The sequence below is a fragment of the Zootoca vivipara genome, chromosome 5 (assembly GCF_963506605.1).
Source record: "Zootoca vivipara chromosome 5, rZooViv1.1, whole genome shotgun sequence".
Classification (NCBI taxonomy): Eukaryota; Metazoa; Chordata; class Lepidosauria; order Squamata; family Lacertidae; genus Zootoca; species Zootoca vivipara.
In genome coordinates this window covers 75,187,661-75,206,763 of record NC_083280.1, presented here as the reverse complement: position 1 = coordinate 75,206,763, position 19,103 = coordinate 75,187,661, and the positions used below count along the sequence as shown (strand labels likewise).

Sequence of the window (19,103 nt, the reverse complement as noted above, 5' to 3'; positions counted from 1 at the left end):
GGTGCATGTGTTCAAAATGCAAATTAAATTTTGTGAACTATGCACACTGCTTTAGCATAATAGCAGGTAATGCTGCTCTGCCTTAATGTAATTCCAGTTTCATCAGAAAGCAATTGCTGTATTAGAAGGATTCCTAGCCAAATACTTTGCATTGCCCAAAGTCAACCATTCAGTTGATTTTATTGGGGTGACTAATGCAAGATAGGAAAGCAGGATTTCAACTAGAGACCATAAAAAAGGAAGGCTCATATATTTAACATGGCAGCCTAGGCACCAACAGAACTTTAAAAATCTATTTATTTAGTTTGTATGGGGGGATGCTTGAAGAGATGGGTATTTTTCAGATTTCAATACAAACAAATCTAATTCAGACCTACCTGACTAATGCATGGATTTGTACGTAGTTATCCATAGATTTTGTGCATTTCCAAATGCTCCAGCACTGCACTTGGCTCAAAGACAATATAAAACGCATTTAGAAATTCCTGTTCTGAGAGACATGCTGTATTTAAATGGGCTGTTTTTTCATCCACCCCTAACAATAAACATTTTAAATCATTGCACAGTGCCTAATTGTATGAGGCACTTGAGACTAGAATGATCATTGTTGCTACTGCTATTTCTGCATGCACCTGATCTTCCCATTTTGTCTGCCCAATTAGGATGTACCCACAAAACTAGTGGCAAAGGCTGTTCCCCTGCCCATGACTGTCCGTGGACATTGGTTCCTGAGTCCAAGAACTGAGTACACCGTTGCCGTGCAAACTGCATCAAAGCAAGTTGATGGTGATTACATGGTTTCAGAATGGAGCGAAATCATAGAATTTTGTACAGGAGGTGAGCTCTTTGCTATGAAGATCCAGCTCATGGGGTCATGGGCTTAAGTAATGTATGTCCATTTATTTCACTGGGTTTGCTGACTTAGTTGCAAATCACCCATAGAAAAGAAGCATCTTCAAGATGTGCGACTTAACTCATTTCTGTTTGCAACAGATCACTGTTTTACAGACTTGCCATTAATTGATACTTTTTTTTACAATGCACACATCCTTCCAGGCTATTTTGCTTTTGGCAATTCCCTTCTGTGTGAAGGCACCAACGTTATCCTTTTATGGGCCTACACCGATTGTAATATTAATAATATATTTACTTCTCCTGCTGCTGTGAGCAGAAATAACATAACATTGTTATTTCTGCTTTTCACTTGGAACTAAAACACTTTGAAAGCTTAGAGGTTAGTGTGATTTGTGTTAATTAGTGGGTTTGGGAGGAAGCTCTTAATAGCGTGTTAGTCTGGAGCTAATCCCTTATGGGTGGGATTCACCTTATGAGCCCTGTGCAAGGACTTCTACGTGAGCAATGGTGCTTCTCCCCATCTCCTTTCCTTTGCACCTCTGCGCACCCCAAAATTGTCCCTGTGGGGTTGGGAGAAGCCCCAGGACAGCCCTCAGCAGGAGGAGAGGGGGAATCGTCCCATCTGCCAAGCTGAATGAAGCATTTTGCACCAATGGAACATTTGTAGCAGTGTGGTGTTGAAGTCCACCCTGTGTTTTTAGGTAGAAAAAAAATTATGCTCAGACCCTGAGATCAGCATCCGACACCCTTCATGTGCCCCCTCCACAAGAATTCTGGAGGGTGGCAACCTGAGAACGGGGCCTTCTCTGCAGTGGCTCCCTGTCTGTGGAATGCTCTCCCCAGGGAGGTTTTGCCTGGTGCCTTGATTATACACCTTTAGGCGCCAGGTGAAAACTTTCTTCTTCAACCAAGCCTTTGGATAATTAACATCCTATGTGTTTGTCGGAGTTGTTGGTTGGTCTTTTTGTGTTTGTTTGGTCTTACGCTTTTTGTGTTATATATATTATCTTGTGAACTGCCCTGAGATCTACGGACGAAGGATGGAATAGACATTGAAAAAAAACGTGAAAAATATGTGAGTGGCTGTCTGAACACATTCTTTCTCCCAAAATAAATTCCGGGCACTGCAGTTCATTAAGGGTGTCTGGGAATTGTAACTACATTGCCCAGGTTCTTTGAGTGAAAGAATCGTGTTTCGAATGTTCTCTAAAGGTAGAATGAGAGCAGGAGAACGTCCAACGTGATCGTCGCTCCAGGGGACCCCACTGACCTGTGTCTCACCCCACAGCGTAGAGCATCACCATGTGGACTTTGGAAAACATCATGTGTTGCTTCCCACTAGCAGACTGTTTTTTATTCACAGATTATTCAAAGGTCCACTTAACACAGCTTTTGGAAAAGGCGGAAGTGATTGCAGGGCGCATGCTTAAATTTTCTGTGTTTTATCGGAACCAGCACAAGGAATACTTTGACTACATCAGGTAAGAGAACCAGGATTTGTCAAAGAAAAATATCTCTGCACGGAGCAGAGGACAAGGTTTTCTCTACTGTATACTGAACAAGGAAGCTGCCTATTTGTAAGCTTCTTTATTTATTAGCATTGGCTACCAATATGTGATATACATGGTGAAGTTAGTAGCCAGGTACTCGTTTGCATAATCTCTGCCACCTCTGAGAGCTTCAGGTGGGTGGCAGCTTTATAAAGTAACATGCATAAAACAAGACTTTTAAAAACTTCAAATACAGTCATTTATTCATAATTTGCCATTGTTGGGATTCAGTTAGAGTACAAAAGACATATGGGACTTGTAACAAACATTGTGCTGTGCACTTCTCTTTAAAAATATATGCATATACTTCTGCATACAGATATCCCATGTTGCTTCTCAGTGGGGCTGACATGGCCTGTCTGAGTTCCCCTGCATTAGAGGGAGCAATATAATTCTACAGCCGCTCCACTGAGAATCCCATATGCAACTTCACCTGTTTGGGAAAGGAGACAGGATTCTGTTTCTTCCCTTTCCTCAAACAGATAATTAGCAAGGAGGTCAGTAAGCCAAACTTTGACTTTCCATCAGTGAGCAAAACATGTTGCTTCGCCCTGCTAAACTCCTGCCCCCTTTCCCAAGCTAGGCAGAAGCAAAACAGGGTGCTGAAGTTGTGTTATGTGCTAACCAGCACTCATAGCTTGTTCATCTCCAAAACAGACCAGGGGCGGAAGCCAAGAACAAACTTTGGCTTCCTTTCATGGTTTGTTTTGAACTAGGGAAAAGGAGGAGTAGGGCACAATTTTAGCAGGCTGCATGAGCACAATTGCTCACTCATGATAAACCATACCTTGCTTACCATGATGTGTGAACCAGGCTAATTATTCTGTTCTAATGTACTTGAATCAGTGTAGAATGTTCTGTAATATATCCAGACCTGTGGCCGGGGGGGGGGGGGGGATGGTCTACAATTAGCTTAACTGGCCACTGGATGTCACTATACTGCCGTTCAAGAATGGTTACCTGGTGATGGATTTTATTTACTGATGCTTATCTCTGGTTTTGATGTTTAGCTCATCTGCAGCAGCTTAATCTTATTTTGAATACACTTTCTTCTCAGAGTCTTGTTTTAGGAAAACAGAAAGGTGGAACTTTCAGGAAGATAAATATTTAAAGTTTGCCTTGTGGCTGCAGTTAAAAGTATAGTAGCATAGAACTGGTGAAGTCAATAACTCTCTGCCCTTGCATGAATAGTTAGTTTTGTTTCAAATGATTGGCCCTCCCCCCATGTGGCACATTCTGTATGCATCTGTGTAGCAAGTCTTAGGAATTGGCCCCACACAGAAAAGATCTGTGCTGCAGAATCAGGGAGGTGGTTGTTGCTGCTACTACTGCTGGTGCCTGCAGCAAAATGTTGCAGCATGGAATTCCCACATTCAGTGTACCAGCCAGCCACACTCTCTTTCTTGATACTCGATTCCAGTCCCAACAGACCCTTTTTCCAGACTTGAAATCTGTTCTCCACTGGCACTGGCAATACATGACTGGCCCTCCCTGAAAGCAATTCTCAGAGGTTTTGTACACCAAAAGCACATTTGGTGCCATTTTAAATACCGTAGCTAGAATGTGAGATCTGTGCCTACAGACTTACGTAGCTTGTTTTCCTGCATGGGAAAGGGGTATATGCTTTTGTGGGTGGCAGGAGGTGTATAAATACAGTGGTGCCTCGCTAGACGAATGCCCTGTAAGACGAATTTTCTGCTATATGGATAGGTTTTGCGATCGGAGGTTGCCTCGCAAGACGATGAGGTTTTTTATGGCCAACGCTTCGTCTTGCGAAATGTGGTCATAAAAACCTTCAATTGCAAAACCTAGGGGCATTCGTCTAGCAAAGGGGAATGAGCTGCAGCACAGGAAGAAGGCAAAGGAAGATCAGCTGATAGGCGCTGACAGCTGTCACCGCCTCTCAGCTGATCTTCCTTTGCCTTCTTCCTGCGCTGCAGTTCGTTCCCCTTTGTGTTCCGCTGGTCTCTGCCGGTGAGGGGCAACCGGCAGAGACCAGCGGAACACAAAGGGCTGTAGCGTGGGAAGAAGGGGGGAGAAGTGGAGGAACTGATCCGTTCCCCCACTTCTCGGCCCACTACCACGCCATGGACACCTGGGAGCATCGGACGGGGCTTCAGAGAAGTGCTGCGCCTCTCCGAAGCCCCGTCCGATGTCGGCTTTGTGCCAGGCGGCAGTGGGAGAAGCGGAGGAGCCGCTTCTCCCGCCGCCACCTGGCACACAGCTGCTTCCCTTGGCAGCCGCTGTCTGAAGCCAGGCAGCAGCTGCCGAGGGAAGCGAAACCGGCTTTGTGCCAGGCGGTGGCGGGAGAAGCAGAGGAACCGCTTCTCCCGCTGCCGCCCAGCATAAAGCGGTCGCTGCTGCCAAGGGAAGGTGGCTTTGGCTTGGCGGCAGGAAGAAGGGAGGAATTCCTCCCCTTCATCCCGCCACTACCAAGCCAGTCAGCAGCGGGGGCTTTTCGCCGTTTGCGTTCCCCCAAGGGGGAGGCAAACGACGAAAAGCTGCCTCCCGTGCCGCACTTCGGCTGGGGGACTGGCTGGGCGACAGCGGGAAGAAGGGGAGGAATTGCTCCCCTTCTTCCTGCTGTCGCCCAGCCAGTCCCCAAGCCGAAGGCAGTGAGCTGCAGGGGCTGTTTGTCATTTGCCTCCTCCTTGGGGGAACGCAAATGACGAAAAGCCCCCGCTGCTGACTGCCTTCTCGGGGAAGGCAAGCGGGCGGGCTACGTGTCCCCCGCTTGCCTTCCCTGAGAAAGCCGGGGCGCCTGGGGGCGCCTCCACTGCGCCTGTCACCTGCTGAGCGGCTTCAGGCCGCTATCCTGAGGTGCACGCGTGCCTCTGGAGAGCGGCCTGAAGCCACTCAACAGCTGACAGGCGGCGGCGACCGGAGGCTAAGTGCACCTCCCCGGGCAAAGAGACCCGCGTCTATGGCGGCGGGTCTCTTTGCCCGGGGTGCGCTGAGCTGCCGACGCTTCGCCTCCTCACAGCAAAGAGACCCGCCCGGCGCCCCTACGATCCTCCGCTGTGTGTCGGGCGGGATGGGGGGGGAAGGCAGGATCTTTTCTGTCTTCCCCCCCCCCATCCCGCCTGTCACACAGCGGGGATCGTAGAGGGCTTGACATCCCACTTCCCCCCCCCGACACTGCGGGGATGGGACGAGGCTTCTGAAGCCTCGTCCGATCCCCGGGCAGTGGGGGGGGGAAGCGGAGGATGCTCCGCTTCCCCCCCCACCGCCCAACACTGCGGGGATGGGACGAGGCTTCTCAAACCTCGTCCGATTCCCGGGCAGTGTGTGGGGGGGGGGAAGCGGAGGCAAATTCCTCCCCTTCTTCCCACTGTCGCCCAGCCAGTCCCCCAGCCAAAGGCAGTCAGCAGCGGGGGCTTTTCGCCGTTTGCATTCCCCCAAGGGGGAGGCAAACGGCGAAAAGCCCCCTCCCGCGCCGCACTTCAGCTCAGGGACTGGCTTGGCGGCAGCGGGAAGAAGGGGAGGAATTTGGCTCCCTCCCCCAATGCGCTTCGGCTCGGGGAAGCAGGCAGGGAGATGGCAACAGTCCGGGAAGCTGCGGGCTGTTGCAGTCTCCCTGCCTGCTTCTCCGATCCGTAGTGCATCGGGGGACAGATCCGAAGATCGGTGGGTGCTGTGTGACAGGCGGTGGGGAAGGCAGGCAGGCAAGAGAGCAAGCGCCTGCCTGCCTGCCTTCCCCGCCGCCAGTCCCCCATAGAAACGCATTGATTAAGTTTCAATGCATTCCTATTGGAAACCGGGACTCGCTAGATGAAGAATTCGTTACACGAATTGACCTGTGGAACGAATTAATTTCGTCTAGCGTGGCACCACTGTACAGTGGTTCACCTTGGTAGCAACTGCTACTGAGCTAAATGGACCAGGGATCTGGTTTAAAGCCACTTCCTTGACCCAAGGCAGCTTCTTTAAGTTCCTAACATCTCGCTCACCCCTGTAAATATAAACCATTACCCATCCTTCATTTCTAGAGAGCAGCACGGGAGCGCTCTGCAGCCTTCAGTCAAGGATAACAGCGGGAGCCACGGCTCTCCCATCAGCGGGAAGCTGGAGGGCATCTTCTTCAGCTGCCACACCGAATTCAACACCGGGAAGCCCCCACAGGATTCGCCCTACGGAAGATACAGGTTTGAGATAGCGGCAGAAAAACTTTTCAACCCAAATACTAACTTGTACTTTGGGGACTTCTACTGCATGTACACAGCCTACCACTATGTCATCCTCGTCCTCGCGCCCGCCGGGTCGCCAGGAGACGAGTTCTGTAAGCAGCGCCTCCCTCAGCTCAACTTGCAGGATAACAAATTTCTGACCTGCACTGAAGAAGACGGGGCGATGATCTACCACCACGCGCAGGATGTAATCTTGGAAGTGATTTACACTGACCCTGTGGATCTCTCCCTCGGCACCGTTGCGGAAATCACAGGCCACCAGCTAATGAGCTCGTCAACGGCCAATGCTAAGAAAGATCCCAGCTGCAAGACGTGTAACATCAGTGTTGGACGTTAATTCGGTGGTTCTCTCCCCCCCCCCAACTCTTCCTTAGGAGCCTTCTCTGTGGCCTATTCCCCATTGCCATCCATTCTCATCAGACGCATGCATAATGCCGTTCTTACCAAGAGCAAACACCAGTGATCAAATTCCTCAATAGTCATCTTCAAGCAGAGCTTAACAATGCAGCTGGCACAGAGCAGCCCTACCACCACCACCATGGCACCCTGTGTCCAGATTTTCCCCTTCCCCAGTGTAATATTTAGGGCAGGCACACTCACCCCATGTTGTGTTGTCCTCATGTTTCTGTAGCCTCCTGTCCACATTCAAAAACCGTTGGTGGGCAGCACTTAGCATGATGGCAAATTGCAACTCAGGTAAGTGTGCCCAAGCGTTGTCGGGGAGAGTGACCATCCAACCTGGGCATGATGTCATTGGCAGCACTGTAGCCAGTGAAGCATGTAGTTCTGCCCTTAGTATATATTCCTTACCTTCTTGGTCCACCAGTGCTTGTCAACTGTTAGGAATCTTGGTTTTTTTCTTTCTAGCAACCATTTATATATCTAGATGCTGCAATTGGTGTTCCATTTTCTTATTAAACAAGCTTTAGCGAAATAAAAAAAACAACCTACTGGCTTCTAAATGTTTTAAATATGTATTCATTTTAATCTACTGAACAACTTAACTGAGATATCTCCAAACAGCATGAAAGGGTGTAATTGCAGCATGATTTAACTCTTGCAGCCTAGGAAAAAAAATGTCAGCACTTCCAATGTGTTGTTTGACAGTGTTATTTATGTTATTTATATTAGCTAACAAGCAGGGAAAAAATCCACCTGTGTTTCAACATAATAAATAGAAAAATATTTTATTTGTACTGTTGTATAAAATATTATACAATCATATAGAATATATAGATACATTTTAATAGCAACTGTATACATAATGTCATGAAACCATTTTTCCCTTATCAAAGATGTAGTTTGTAAACTTCAAATTCTTGTGTATCTGTTCCTGTTGCTCTGACATGACTTTTAATTAAAACAGATTTATGAAGGAGACCATTATGAAGGAGACCATTCTGATTCATAAAAGTTATATAAATGATCAAGCCAATTACACTGAAACATTACATCATTCTTTTAAAAAAAATAAATTTAAAAATTCCACTTAGGTATATAAGCAGTGTGACATGATCCCACAAATGTTTTTTGAAAGTTCTTTTTGTCTTGCTTTTCTCTTTAAAAACCATGCTTCAACGTTACATACAGCAGAAATAAATAAAAAAGAACAAGTTTTGTGGCTAAATAGGCGTCATGAAATCAACAGCTTCTTTTATTACTATAGCAAAAAGAGCTGAGGTACAATCTATTGTCTTCAGCTCTGTTCGCAAGGAGGGGGATCCCCTGGAGGCATTTATGGAGGCCTCTCCCTGCTAGCCCTCACAGCTCAGCTCAGCTCAGGGCCAAGCTGCACGCAACCTTAACTGCACAGTTCTGACTTGGATTGTACCCCAACCCCGTGCCGGATATTTGTGAAAATAAAGCCCTGCACTCAAGGACAGGACCACACAGTTAAGCTCAGCCCCACATTAGAGGCAGTGCACAATGACCTCACATACAGTTCACCCAGGGATCCCCCACCTTTACAGAAGCAGTGCTGGAAGACTAAGGATTATGCCCCTGGTTTTCTTGTCATTGGTACAAAATGACAAAACAAGAACACTAAAGACAGTACATATATCTCTACCTGGAGCTCTTTCTCAAACCTCTTTGCCACCGAAAACTGTGTTTGCCAGTGAGCGGTGCGAACTCGCCGACTGCCCCTCTCCCCTGGAATTCATGTGTCACTCAGGCGTGATCTATTGCAAATTTACCTCTGTTTATAAAGATGTGTTCCTTTTTTAACAGCAAGACTGGGTGGGGTGGGGTGGGGGGTATAATATATCCATGTTTATAATCTATCACAGTAAACCAGAAAAGAAGCCCAGCCTCCTTCAGTTCATAACCATGACACTTAGATTAAATAATCTGCATACATTGATCTATCCAAAATATCATAATGCAATAAACTATTGTCACTATTTTTTAAATAAACTATCTTGGCAATCATCACACAGGAATTATTAAGGTCCTACAAAGTGCATGCTTTCAAATAAGCTTTGGTTGTCAGGAAAAAGCAAAACAAATTATAGCACTGGGCTAAGGAAAAGTGCTACAGAAATAAAGATTGGCATATGCCATTAATAACTTTGCTTCACTTTGCTTCATTTCGGTTTCTATCAATTTCTGCTTAAAAGGATGGAGTAGCTTTACATTGCCTGGTCATTTTGTAAATAGCCACTCTTTCCTGTTTAAGTTTTTTCTCCCTTATATATGCCATATTTAGTGTCCCCATACCCCACCAAATAGCTGAGACTTTTCAAAATTACTATTTTTTAACCTCTTTGTTCTGCTTCAGCATTATCTTAAGCTATTTTACCTCGCTCTATGAGTTAAGGGCTCAAGTGATGGGTAACCTTTTCCCGGCTCCAGCGACATCCAACACACAACCTGCTTCTAAAGCTTCTGGAAGAACTACAATCAGAGTAACTTAATAACGGTTTGGGCATGGAAACAGTCAGTTTTGTATACAGTCACCAACCCTGCTGATCCTATTACTCCCCATTTGCAACACCATTAATTCTGGGTGCACTTTGTAAGGGAGATGATCATGACGGATAAAGCTTTCGGAACTGCTAGTATAGCATTACTGGCCTTGTTCTGGCGAAACCCCAATAAGCTTCCAAAGAAAACCCAGCATCCCTTGAATCTATGCACAACATCACAACTACTGGAGAGCACAGCTGCTGTTTGGGCAGCTGGCAGCCACTGTCCTTTGTCTGCAGCAGCGCTGGGGCTCAACAACAGCGAGTGCTGCTGGTGGTGGTGTAGTGGCTCTGGCAAAAACAGGAACTCTAGAAAACCCTCTGCTAACATTATTCAGAGACCTTAATCCATCCCATCTCAAGGACTGCCATTTAAGTCTGAGTGCCGCAAGCTTTAGTTCCTCAGTGCACACACTGTAATCAAGGTTCCTCGAGAAAGCAAGAGGCTCTAGGAATGGGATAATGGGGGTGCAAGCGACAACACTAGAGCCAAATGCCATGGGCCAGGCTGCGTGACTTTGCCAAAATGGGTAAAACTCCAAAACTTAAAAGTACCTGTAACCAGCTTGGATCATCATAACTGTGTCTTAAGATCCACTCACTCTGATGTTTTGGCTTTGGAGTGGTTGAATAATGAGTGAATAAAGTCAACAACAATGAGACATGCTCACAAAAACTTGCAACTATTAAAGAAAAACTAGACTGGCAGACAATGCACAGAAGAGTCCTGCTCCTGATAGCTATTTTCATGCCGGACCTCCCTGGCATTTTGCAGTCCATGCCAGAGATGAAGCCTGGAAAAATTAATTGGCCGACTCCTTTGCCATGAGCTAAGGGATAAAAAAAGCCACCTGTCATACACTCCACCTCTCTTACTTTTTAAAATCCATGGTTTGTTTGCTTTTTAGATTTCTCTAGGTGTGAATTCTATAGCTCCTGGGAGGGTGTCCCTGGCGCCACAGGATTTCATAGAATCATAGAGTTGGAAGAGACCACAAGGGCCATCCAGTCCAACCCCCTGCCAAGCAGGAAACACCATCAAAGCATTCTTGACATATGCCTGTCAAGCCTCTGCTTAAAGACCTCCAAAGAAGGAGACCCCACCACACTCCTTGGCAGCAAATTCCACTGCCGAACAGCTCTTACTGTCAGGAAGTTCTTCCTAATGTTGAGGTGGAATCTTCTTGTAGTTTGTTCCCTCTCCCTCTCATGAGGGTGTGAGAGAGAGATCTGCCTTGAAAGGTCAGCAGCTGGCAGTTCTCCATGACCAGACCTGCAACACCTGAGAGGACAAACAGGAAGCGCACCAGAGCAGGATGGACGAGGTGCTGGATCTACAGGATACAAAGCCCTGGTATGTCCCCTGAATTTGGGTGAGGGGGGCATTCCAGTCCTGAAGCTACTGCAACTTTCCTCCCACTGGGAGCAATGAGAGAGGAAGTTTTTTATTTTTAAAAAAAGTCATACAACTGTAGAATGCCAAATGAAAGACCATAGTTCAGTGACAGAACATATACTTTGCATGCAAAAGTTCGCTGGTTCAATCCCTGACATCTAGGTAGGGCTGGGAGAGAACCATCCCTGAAAAGACACTGCCAGTAAACAATGCTCAGCTAGATGGAAATGGTCTGACTCTGTACAAGACAAGCACAAGTGGGTAGGGAAAGTGGGCTTCGCCCTGTCTCACAGAAGTGCTCGGCCCACCAAAACCCATTTATCTAAACCAAGCATTATTGACAAGAGAGTTGGGTCTGGAAGCCCAGCTGTCTGTCATTTTATCTTTTTGTTTTAATTGTTCTGCAACCAGTGGTTATAAATGGCCATGAATATAATTATCTAGAAACTGCCAGCTCATAAGGTACAGGTCTAATGATCCAAGTGGACATTGCAAACATCATTGTTTTTGGAATTGTACCTAAAATGGCAAACGGCATGTGCAATACAAGCTGCTGACTCCTTCCCTTCCACCACACACACACACACACACACACACACACACACACAAGCGATGTTTTGTTGCTCTTACAAACCTAGATGGCATCCACCTAGTAAAATACATGTGATTCAAATCGGCCGATTAGGTCATCACTCCTATTAGTAAATGGGTGAGAGCGTGTGGGTGTCACCTGCATACGAACAGGCTAGGCACCAAAATACATCCAGGGGTAGGCCTGTGGTGGGTCTCTTCAATTAGGGGGGGGGGGAGCGTGCAGAAAAAAAAAATAAGACCCCAGCAGGAGTGGCTTTGGGTGAGGGGCAGAAGGAAGGGATAATGTGAGCGGAGGCAGGTGGAGGGTGTGTTTATGGAGAAGGAGGGAGCTCCAAGCCTAATCTGACCCCCCCTTGGAGGATCCTTTAAACTTAGGAATTGTTCCTTCACAGTTTCTGAGAGCAGGAGGTGGGGGGGGGGTCCTCTCCCTGAGTCTTGGCTTTGGGGGCAATGGGAAGCGGCAAGCTTCACATACATACACACAACCTTAGGCCCCCACCCCCAAAGCTGTCTTGAGGGCTGGACAGCTTCCACTGCAGCCCCTCTGCTTGAATGGGGCACCTGCTAACCATAGCAGAGGCAGCCACACAGCCAGAAATAATGACTGGGTAGTGGAAAAAGAGGAGAGGGTAAAATGAGGAACAATAATCTTCCTCCTCCTTCCCCTGCTTTTCTTCTCTCCTTCTGCAACTTTCTACACAGTGCACTTCAAAGAGAAACCTCGTCTTCCCTGGCAAGGCAGGTGTTGCAATGCCTTGTTGGGGTTTTCCTCTCACTCAGCCAAAATCAAGGACTGCTATGCAAATTCAGGAAGCTGGGCCCATCGTCCAAAGCCTAAGTTAGGTTCCTGCTACAGTTAGCTTCCTCCAATACGCATATTTAGACCCAGAAGACCCTGGTTGTTGTTTTTTTCAGAACAATGAAGCTCCGCTAGCTTGCTCTCCCTAGCTTTCCAGCTCAGGAAAGGTTGCTTCAGCCTGAGCAGACCCGCTCTTGCCTTGATGTGCCAGCATGGCAGGAACTGGATGGTGATCTGAATACCCCTTGAGTTGTGTAGAGAAGACAGCCTCTTTAACCTTCACAGAGCTGGGGATCCAGAAGGAATAGCTGCCATTTACACGGGCTTCTGTTGGGTGGGGGAAATGGGCAGGCTATGGTATTGCAATGAAAATGAGTAAGGCAAATTCTTCACCTAGAAAAACAGAATTCTACAACCTGTGTACATTACGCAAATAGTCATAATTTATCTTGCTGCACACACCTCTGTGACTCTTTAATCACGGTGACGGAAAAGCCGTTATGGGCCCTGAAGTCACACCACTGCAAATCCTATGCAGTTACCATGCTGCCTTCTGACATTTCACTAAGTGTTGCCCACACACACTTTCATAAGCATGCCTTTGCAAACCAAGAGGTAGGAGCCTCCTTCCTATTTTTACCCCCCCCCCCCAAAAAAATAAGGAGATAAAAAGCTACCATTGTCAGGAAATGGAATTCTATACCCAGTTCCATATGTTATGCTGCTTGCATGGGTTTTTTTTAGCCGCTTGCATGGAATTACAGCACACACTCACAAACAGCTCAGACAAGCTCTGCATACTTCTATTCTTCCACAGGATTACACCCACCCACAACATCTGGGTGCTCTCATGCATCCAACATGGTACCCTCTATATGTTTTGGACTCCAACTCCCATAAGCCCCAGTCAGCACGGCTAACAGGTGGGAACTATACTCCAAAACACCTGGAAGCTCCGGTGCTACCTACCATTGATTCAGACCACATCACCTCCTGCTCCTGCCTCAAACCCATAATACTCCCATCCCCCCAAGTGTGAACCCCTCTCCAAATTTGGTATCTGAACTAGGTATCTGAGGCTCTTCCTTTGTGCCATAATTCTTCCCATGTTCCCTGCACCTGAAAAGTAGAATTTCTACCTACCCTAAATACAGCCTGAATGATGCAGGGACCAGTGGTGCTTTCCATGCAGTCCAATCTGTGTACATTCCACAAAGATAGGTTGTTGCCTAAATCAGAGCCATCCTTCATTCTCTCTTTATCCTGCAGGAGCTAACTTGACCTGCACTTCCACCCAGGATCCACCACTTCAGGAGGGGTGGCATACATATCAAGTCAGAAGTGCCTCTGCCAAACTGGTAGATTTAGATGGTCCTTATCTGTTAATTATTGGAGGGAAAACAAGAGCACCAGGAACCCCCTAATGCAGGATGGATGAAAACTTGCATCTTGGGTGCCTATTAAATTCTCAAAAATGTCCCCTCCTGCACAGGTATTTGATCTACAGAGAAAGTCAGATTCTTGACATTACTGATGGTTGTGTTTGGGCAAACAGGGTCCTCTAGAGCACACTGAACCAGCAAAGACAGCTGCTCACATTCCTGGGGGTTTTTGGTCAAGTTTTCATCTGCAGGGGTGTGCTGGTTTTCCTTCCTTCATTATCCTCAACCGAGATGGAAAACTACAGTTTCGCTGTGACCTGTACTTTTTTTTACCTAGGCCAGCAGGCAGAAAAGAGGTTCTTTTCTGATGCATCTCTCCTCCCAATATTAGGGATGGTTTTCATTCTGGCCCTCCCAGTGAATCCTGGGATACAAAAGCTGTCCAGGCTACACACTGGAATATCACAAATAAAAGAGGCCTATCAGATTGCGGAGGACACTTCATAATGCTGACTTAGTAGCTTTAGTAGGCCTACCTAGAATTGTGTTCCAAGTTCACCTGATGGGCAGCTCAAGAGACTTTGACATGCCTCTCTTTTTCTCTAGTCCTATGCTGCCCAAGTGGGAAGAGACAAAATAAAAACCTGGGCGAGCCTGTTTGGATGATTGCACTGTCCTTCCATACCTTTGAGTGTTGCTGAATTAGCACCATCTGCCTGGAAACATGTCGCAGTGGAGCTTTGAAGTGAAACAGGAAGTCCCGCCAACCCGGCTTTCTGAATGTGCATATACGATTACCTCCTTTTGGCTAAAGCGAGGGGGAACTTGCCCGAGTGAAAAACAGCTCCAGAAACAAGAGACGACTCACAGGTAAGTGTTAGCCCTCCCATTCAACCACTCCTCCTTCCTGCATTCACACACCCCTTTCTCTCACTCTCTTGCTCACCTGCAGCGGTAGAACATAAATAAAGTGCATCAGAATTTCAAGGTGTCAAAGCCATTGTGCAGGAAGAGCCAGACCTGTGCAACCCTCTCTCTCTCTCTCCTTTTCCCAGACCAAGGAGTTTTACTATTGCAAACCACTGGACTTCAGATGGTTTTGGAGACATCGTGCTTGCTGATGAGAACCTCCAGCAGCCTGAGCTTGGCTTTGATGTGCTTGTATTCCAAGTACTCCTCTGCCATGGGGATGCGGTCCTCCTTTTGGGGAGTCCTGTAAAGTGGTAAAATTTGAATGCTGGGACTTAAAAGGAGCAAGCGTTGGCAGAGCACTTTTGGCTCAAATATGACTTTTGTGTTAGTCTCCTTAATTATAGGTTCCCACATATAACAAGGGGGAAGAAGATACAGTGCAGGTATGTTTTTAGGAATTGATTTAAAAAAACCAACCACATTCAGAGAGTTTTCTTCCAAAGAAGAGGCAAGTGAATGTTGGGAGAGAACTGTACGCAAGCTTGCAACAGTGGGGTTCAGAGACTGTCGGGCACCCCTGCACCCACACACATTAATACATTTGTTAACATGTTGAAGACCATTGGGTCTGCTCTGTACGTGAGCTATTCTAATATGTGTTCTTTTCAACAAATCATAGGTGCTTTCCTCATCTACAAATGGCCAGCAAATACTCCCATGGAATGAGCAGGAGAGTAATCCCCAAAAGTGTACATTGTGGCAAACTTAAAACTGCCAGTATGCTGGTACAAATAAAGATGTCTGGGAACCCAACACACATAGACAGACAGACAGACAGACAGACAGACAGACAGACAGACAAAAGTGGCTGCCCATTGTATCTCTGCATGAATGGCTCCTCTGAACTTGTCTCCTTCCAATCACAGGCACATAGGGAGGAAGTTCTCCTGCAGGCAGATACCTCTTATTCTTACAAACCTCAGCAATAAACTTTTTTTGTGGTGGAGGGCAGAGAGTTGTGAACATGACGTGTGCCTGCCAATTTCAATTCCTAAGAAAAGAAGGGCGCCTTTGCTATGGCAAAATTAGAAATCCCTGGCAAATCTTGGTTTGTGTAATCACCAGAGGAAAGTTCCCAGGGTTTTAGTACTACAAGGGAAAGGCTCACTCAGAGATCTGTAGGCAACTACTCTTCAGGATTTGTGACTGTCTAGGTCAGCAGCGACATACAGAAAGGGTACAGAGACCAAACATGAATGTAGTTGCCTTACCTTCCTGTTTGCTTAAAGAACTGATCCTCAAATTCTCGTAACATTTTCCTTAGCCTTTTCTTATCAGCTCTCGTTTCTCGGAGATGGTCCAGCAGCACAGGCCTGCGAAAAAAGAATTGTGTCTGAAAACACTTAAAGTGACAGACAGGTGACAGATTTGGGATCAGGAATATGCACGCAGCTTCAACAGGTGCTCCTCTTGCAGCCCGTGCCTAGGACAGGATGCATTTTGCTAATTAATTCCAATAGATATTGAAAGTTCTGACAAGACACAGAGTGATTTACAGCCATGTAGTTTTACACTAGAGGACGTGGGTGGCGCTGTGGTCTAAACCACAGAGCCTAGGGCTTGCCGATCAGAAGGTTGGTGGTTCGAACCCCCACGACGGGGTGAGCTCCCGTTGTTCGGTCCCAGCTCCTGCCCACCTAGCAGTTCGAAAGCATGTCAAGTGCAAGTAGATAAATAGGTACTGCTCCGGCGGGAAGGTAAACAGCATTTCTGTGTGCTGCTCTGGTTCGCCAGAAGCAGCTTATTCATGCTGGTCACATGACCCGGAAGCTGTCTGTGGACAAACACCGGCTCCCTCAGCCTATAGAGCGAGATGAGCGACACAACCCCAGAGTCGTCTGTGACTGGACCTAATGGTCAGGGGTACCTTTACCTTTACACTATTTATTATTATTATTATTATTATTATTATTATTATTATTATTATTAGGGAAGTAGGAATAGTTGTACTACATTAGGCCAATTTGCAGTACGTATTTACTGTTTATAGCTGTGGGTCATTGTCGATGCCATAAAAAGCCTATTAGCACAGGCATGAAACAAATAAATATATCCTCTGTTACATTAGGCATGTGAACAGATGGCTTAGGATCACTTCAAAGCACAATGCGAAGAGATGACGGGGACATTTGTGCTTTTTGTTCCCCACACTTCTGCATCTTGTCGGAAACCGTATCCCCCTAAGGAATAACTGTGCTATTTTGTTTAGTTTAAGAAACAAAAGTCAGTCCTCACATTGTGGCCTCATGCAAGTTGGACATTGACAGGGCAGGCTGTTTGACTGCTTTCTTTTCATCCAGGGGTGACACAAAGGCGGGCTCATTCTCCTCATCTGAATGACAGAGATGTTCACCAGAAGGCAAATGGAGGGACATGGCAGAGGACAATTCATAGCTGCTCTGGGAGTGATCTTCATCGGAATCTTCCTCCTCCTGCTTGTAACACAGAACAAGGGTTATCAAATTAATCACCTGCATGCACATCGGTAGAAATTAATGGTGAAGGAAACGTAAAATAGATCTGCACCAGAAATAACTACTGAAAAAGTCCCATAGAAGGTGTATGAGATTAACCATGGTTAAAAAATAATGCTAAGAAAATGTGACTGACAGAATTGCCTCAGCAGATAAGCTACACACTCTTAATCAGGAATTCACATCGTCATTTCCACAAGGGAATTAGCTTTGTGTGACCCCGCCTCTTAATATGAATGTAAGAAACTGCAATTTCTGGGATCTAGTTTTCCTTCAGAACCATTTCCATGGAGCTGGCCTTGAAGCCCAGTCCTAAACAAGTAAAAATGCTGAGTCCAATGCATTTTATTTCTTGGGAATGATGCTTGTGTTTGCAGCCTTACTCATGTAAGCAGATTGCCACAGAAAAGAAAGTGAGGCACACCCTTAGTGGGGTAGCAACAAGCAATTTGGCTTACTTCATTCTCATAAAAGACACTGTTTCCCAGCACTGTACAAGCTTTGTATTTCAAAGTTTGAGCTAGACACAGTGGTTACTTCTTTTAAAAAAGAGAACCTGGGGGACTCAAATCTGCCTGGGATGCAACTTCCCTAATCCAAAAGATGGGGATACCCAGGGATGTGGGAAAGGAAAGGCAGGACACATCAGGATTTCTGTGGGAAACACCAGTGTGAAGACCTGTGTCATGCACCAAGCGTGGAAATGGACAAAGTGTGCTCATGTCAACTGTGTCCCCCAGATGTTGCTCCCAGGGATTTACAGATATATGGACATATTTAACTTCCAAGGGTTACTAGTCTGCTGTGGAAACAGGGCCTGATTTAGGTTTGATGAGGCCCTAAGCTACTGGAGGTAATGTCCAGCTTTATATGTCCAGCTGTCCTCTGTCAACAACAATTTGTCGCTGCTTTTCATGTTGAATATATGCTATATGGTAATTTATGGACCTAATAGGTATCTAAAGCCATTTGCACATAACGAAATATGTGCTTTAGCAAAGTAATTGTTGAACTGAAATACAATTAATACAGGTTTTTTTTCCTTTAATTTTTTTGAGGGCCCCCCAAGAGAGTGGGGGCCCTAAGCTATAGCTTGTTTAGCTTATACACAAATCCAGCACTGTGTGGAAAACACCAGCGTAACACGGGTTTCCAGCAGTAGTCCTGCATGTGTTGCCAATCTGCAGGGTTAATTAAAACTGTAAAACAGTAAATTTATTATTATTATTTTAAAAAAACAACAATCATTATACAGAGAGGTAAGATGGAACCTAAATAAACACTGTACTGAGCATTCTGAACAGCTTCTATTCCATTCTTGGGAATGCTATTTTGCAGTCCCCTTGGTTGTACTATTCCCTCAACACATTCCATGGGAAGGATTCTGTTATGTATTTGGTTTGGACCTCTGGGGCTAGCCGTTACCGGGGTGAACCACACTAGCTTACAAGTGGACGTGGACGCCATATGCAAAGAGTTTCCAGGGGTTTTTGATGGGGCATTGGGACGATATACAGGACCCCCCATTACCCTACAGCTGGACCCCGCTGTACGACCCATCAGGCACAAGGCCCGCCGGGTCCCGTTCGCCCTGAAACCCCGCATAGACGAGGAATTGGACCGGCTCGTGGAGCAAGGAGTGCTGGAGCCGGTGCCCAACGCCCCCTGGGAAACTCCAATTGTCACACCTGTCAAGCCTAACGGTTCGGTCCGCATCTGTGCAGACTACAAATGCACCATAAACAAGGCTCTCACGGCCCATGCATACCCAGTGCCAGTGGTCAGCCATGTCCTCGCCACCCTGGCTGGGTCAAAAATCTTTGCTTGTATCGCTGCAGCACCGAAGGGGGGAAAGACGGAGGCTGCCCTTTTTTTTCTTTGCTATAATTAAGAACAAAGTAAAAACGTTTCCCACCAACTGAGAGGCT

At 46.4% G+C, this 19,103-nt stretch overlaps 2 protein-coding genes across 6 annotated transcripts in view; one reads left to right on the top strand and one right to left on the bottom strand.

The window, feature by feature from the left end:
* The window catches only part of PHYHIPL (phytanoyl-CoA 2-hydroxylase interacting protein like), a 49,705-nt gene extending 42,202 nt beyond the window's left edge, over positions 1-7,503 (top strand). Inside the window, exons 3-5 of the mRNA XM_035138044.2 lie at positions 663-837; positions 2,219-2,336; positions 6,395-7,503. Of these exons, the coding sequence (XP_034993935.1) occupies positions 663-837; positions 2,219-2,336; positions 6,395-6,929 (828 nt within the window). The 3' untranslated portion in view covers positions 6,930-7,503. The remainder of the gene's footprint in view (positions 1-662; positions 838-2,218; positions 2,337-6,394) is intronic.
* Positions 7,504-11,760: 4,257 nt separating this feature from the next.
* Positions 11,761-19,103, bottom strand: part of FAM13C (family with sequence similarity 13 member C) — a 61,678-nt gene continuing 54,335 nt past the window's right edge. For 4 of the 5 annotated variants that reach the window (XM_035137981.2, XM_035137985.2, XM_060274963.1 and 1 more), the window contains 3 exons: positions 16,937-17,136; positions 15,913-16,014; positions 11,761-14,942 (listed from right to left, as the gene is read on the bottom strand). In XM_035137981.2, the coding sequence (XP_034993872.2) occupies positions 14,819-14,942; positions 15,913-16,014; positions 16,937-17,136 (426 nt within the window). In that variant the 3' untranslated portion in view covers positions 11,761-14,818. The remainder of the gene's footprint in view (positions 14,943-15,912; positions 16,015-16,936; positions 17,137-19,103) is intronic. The other variant, XM_035137984.2, reaches the window with a different exon arrangement.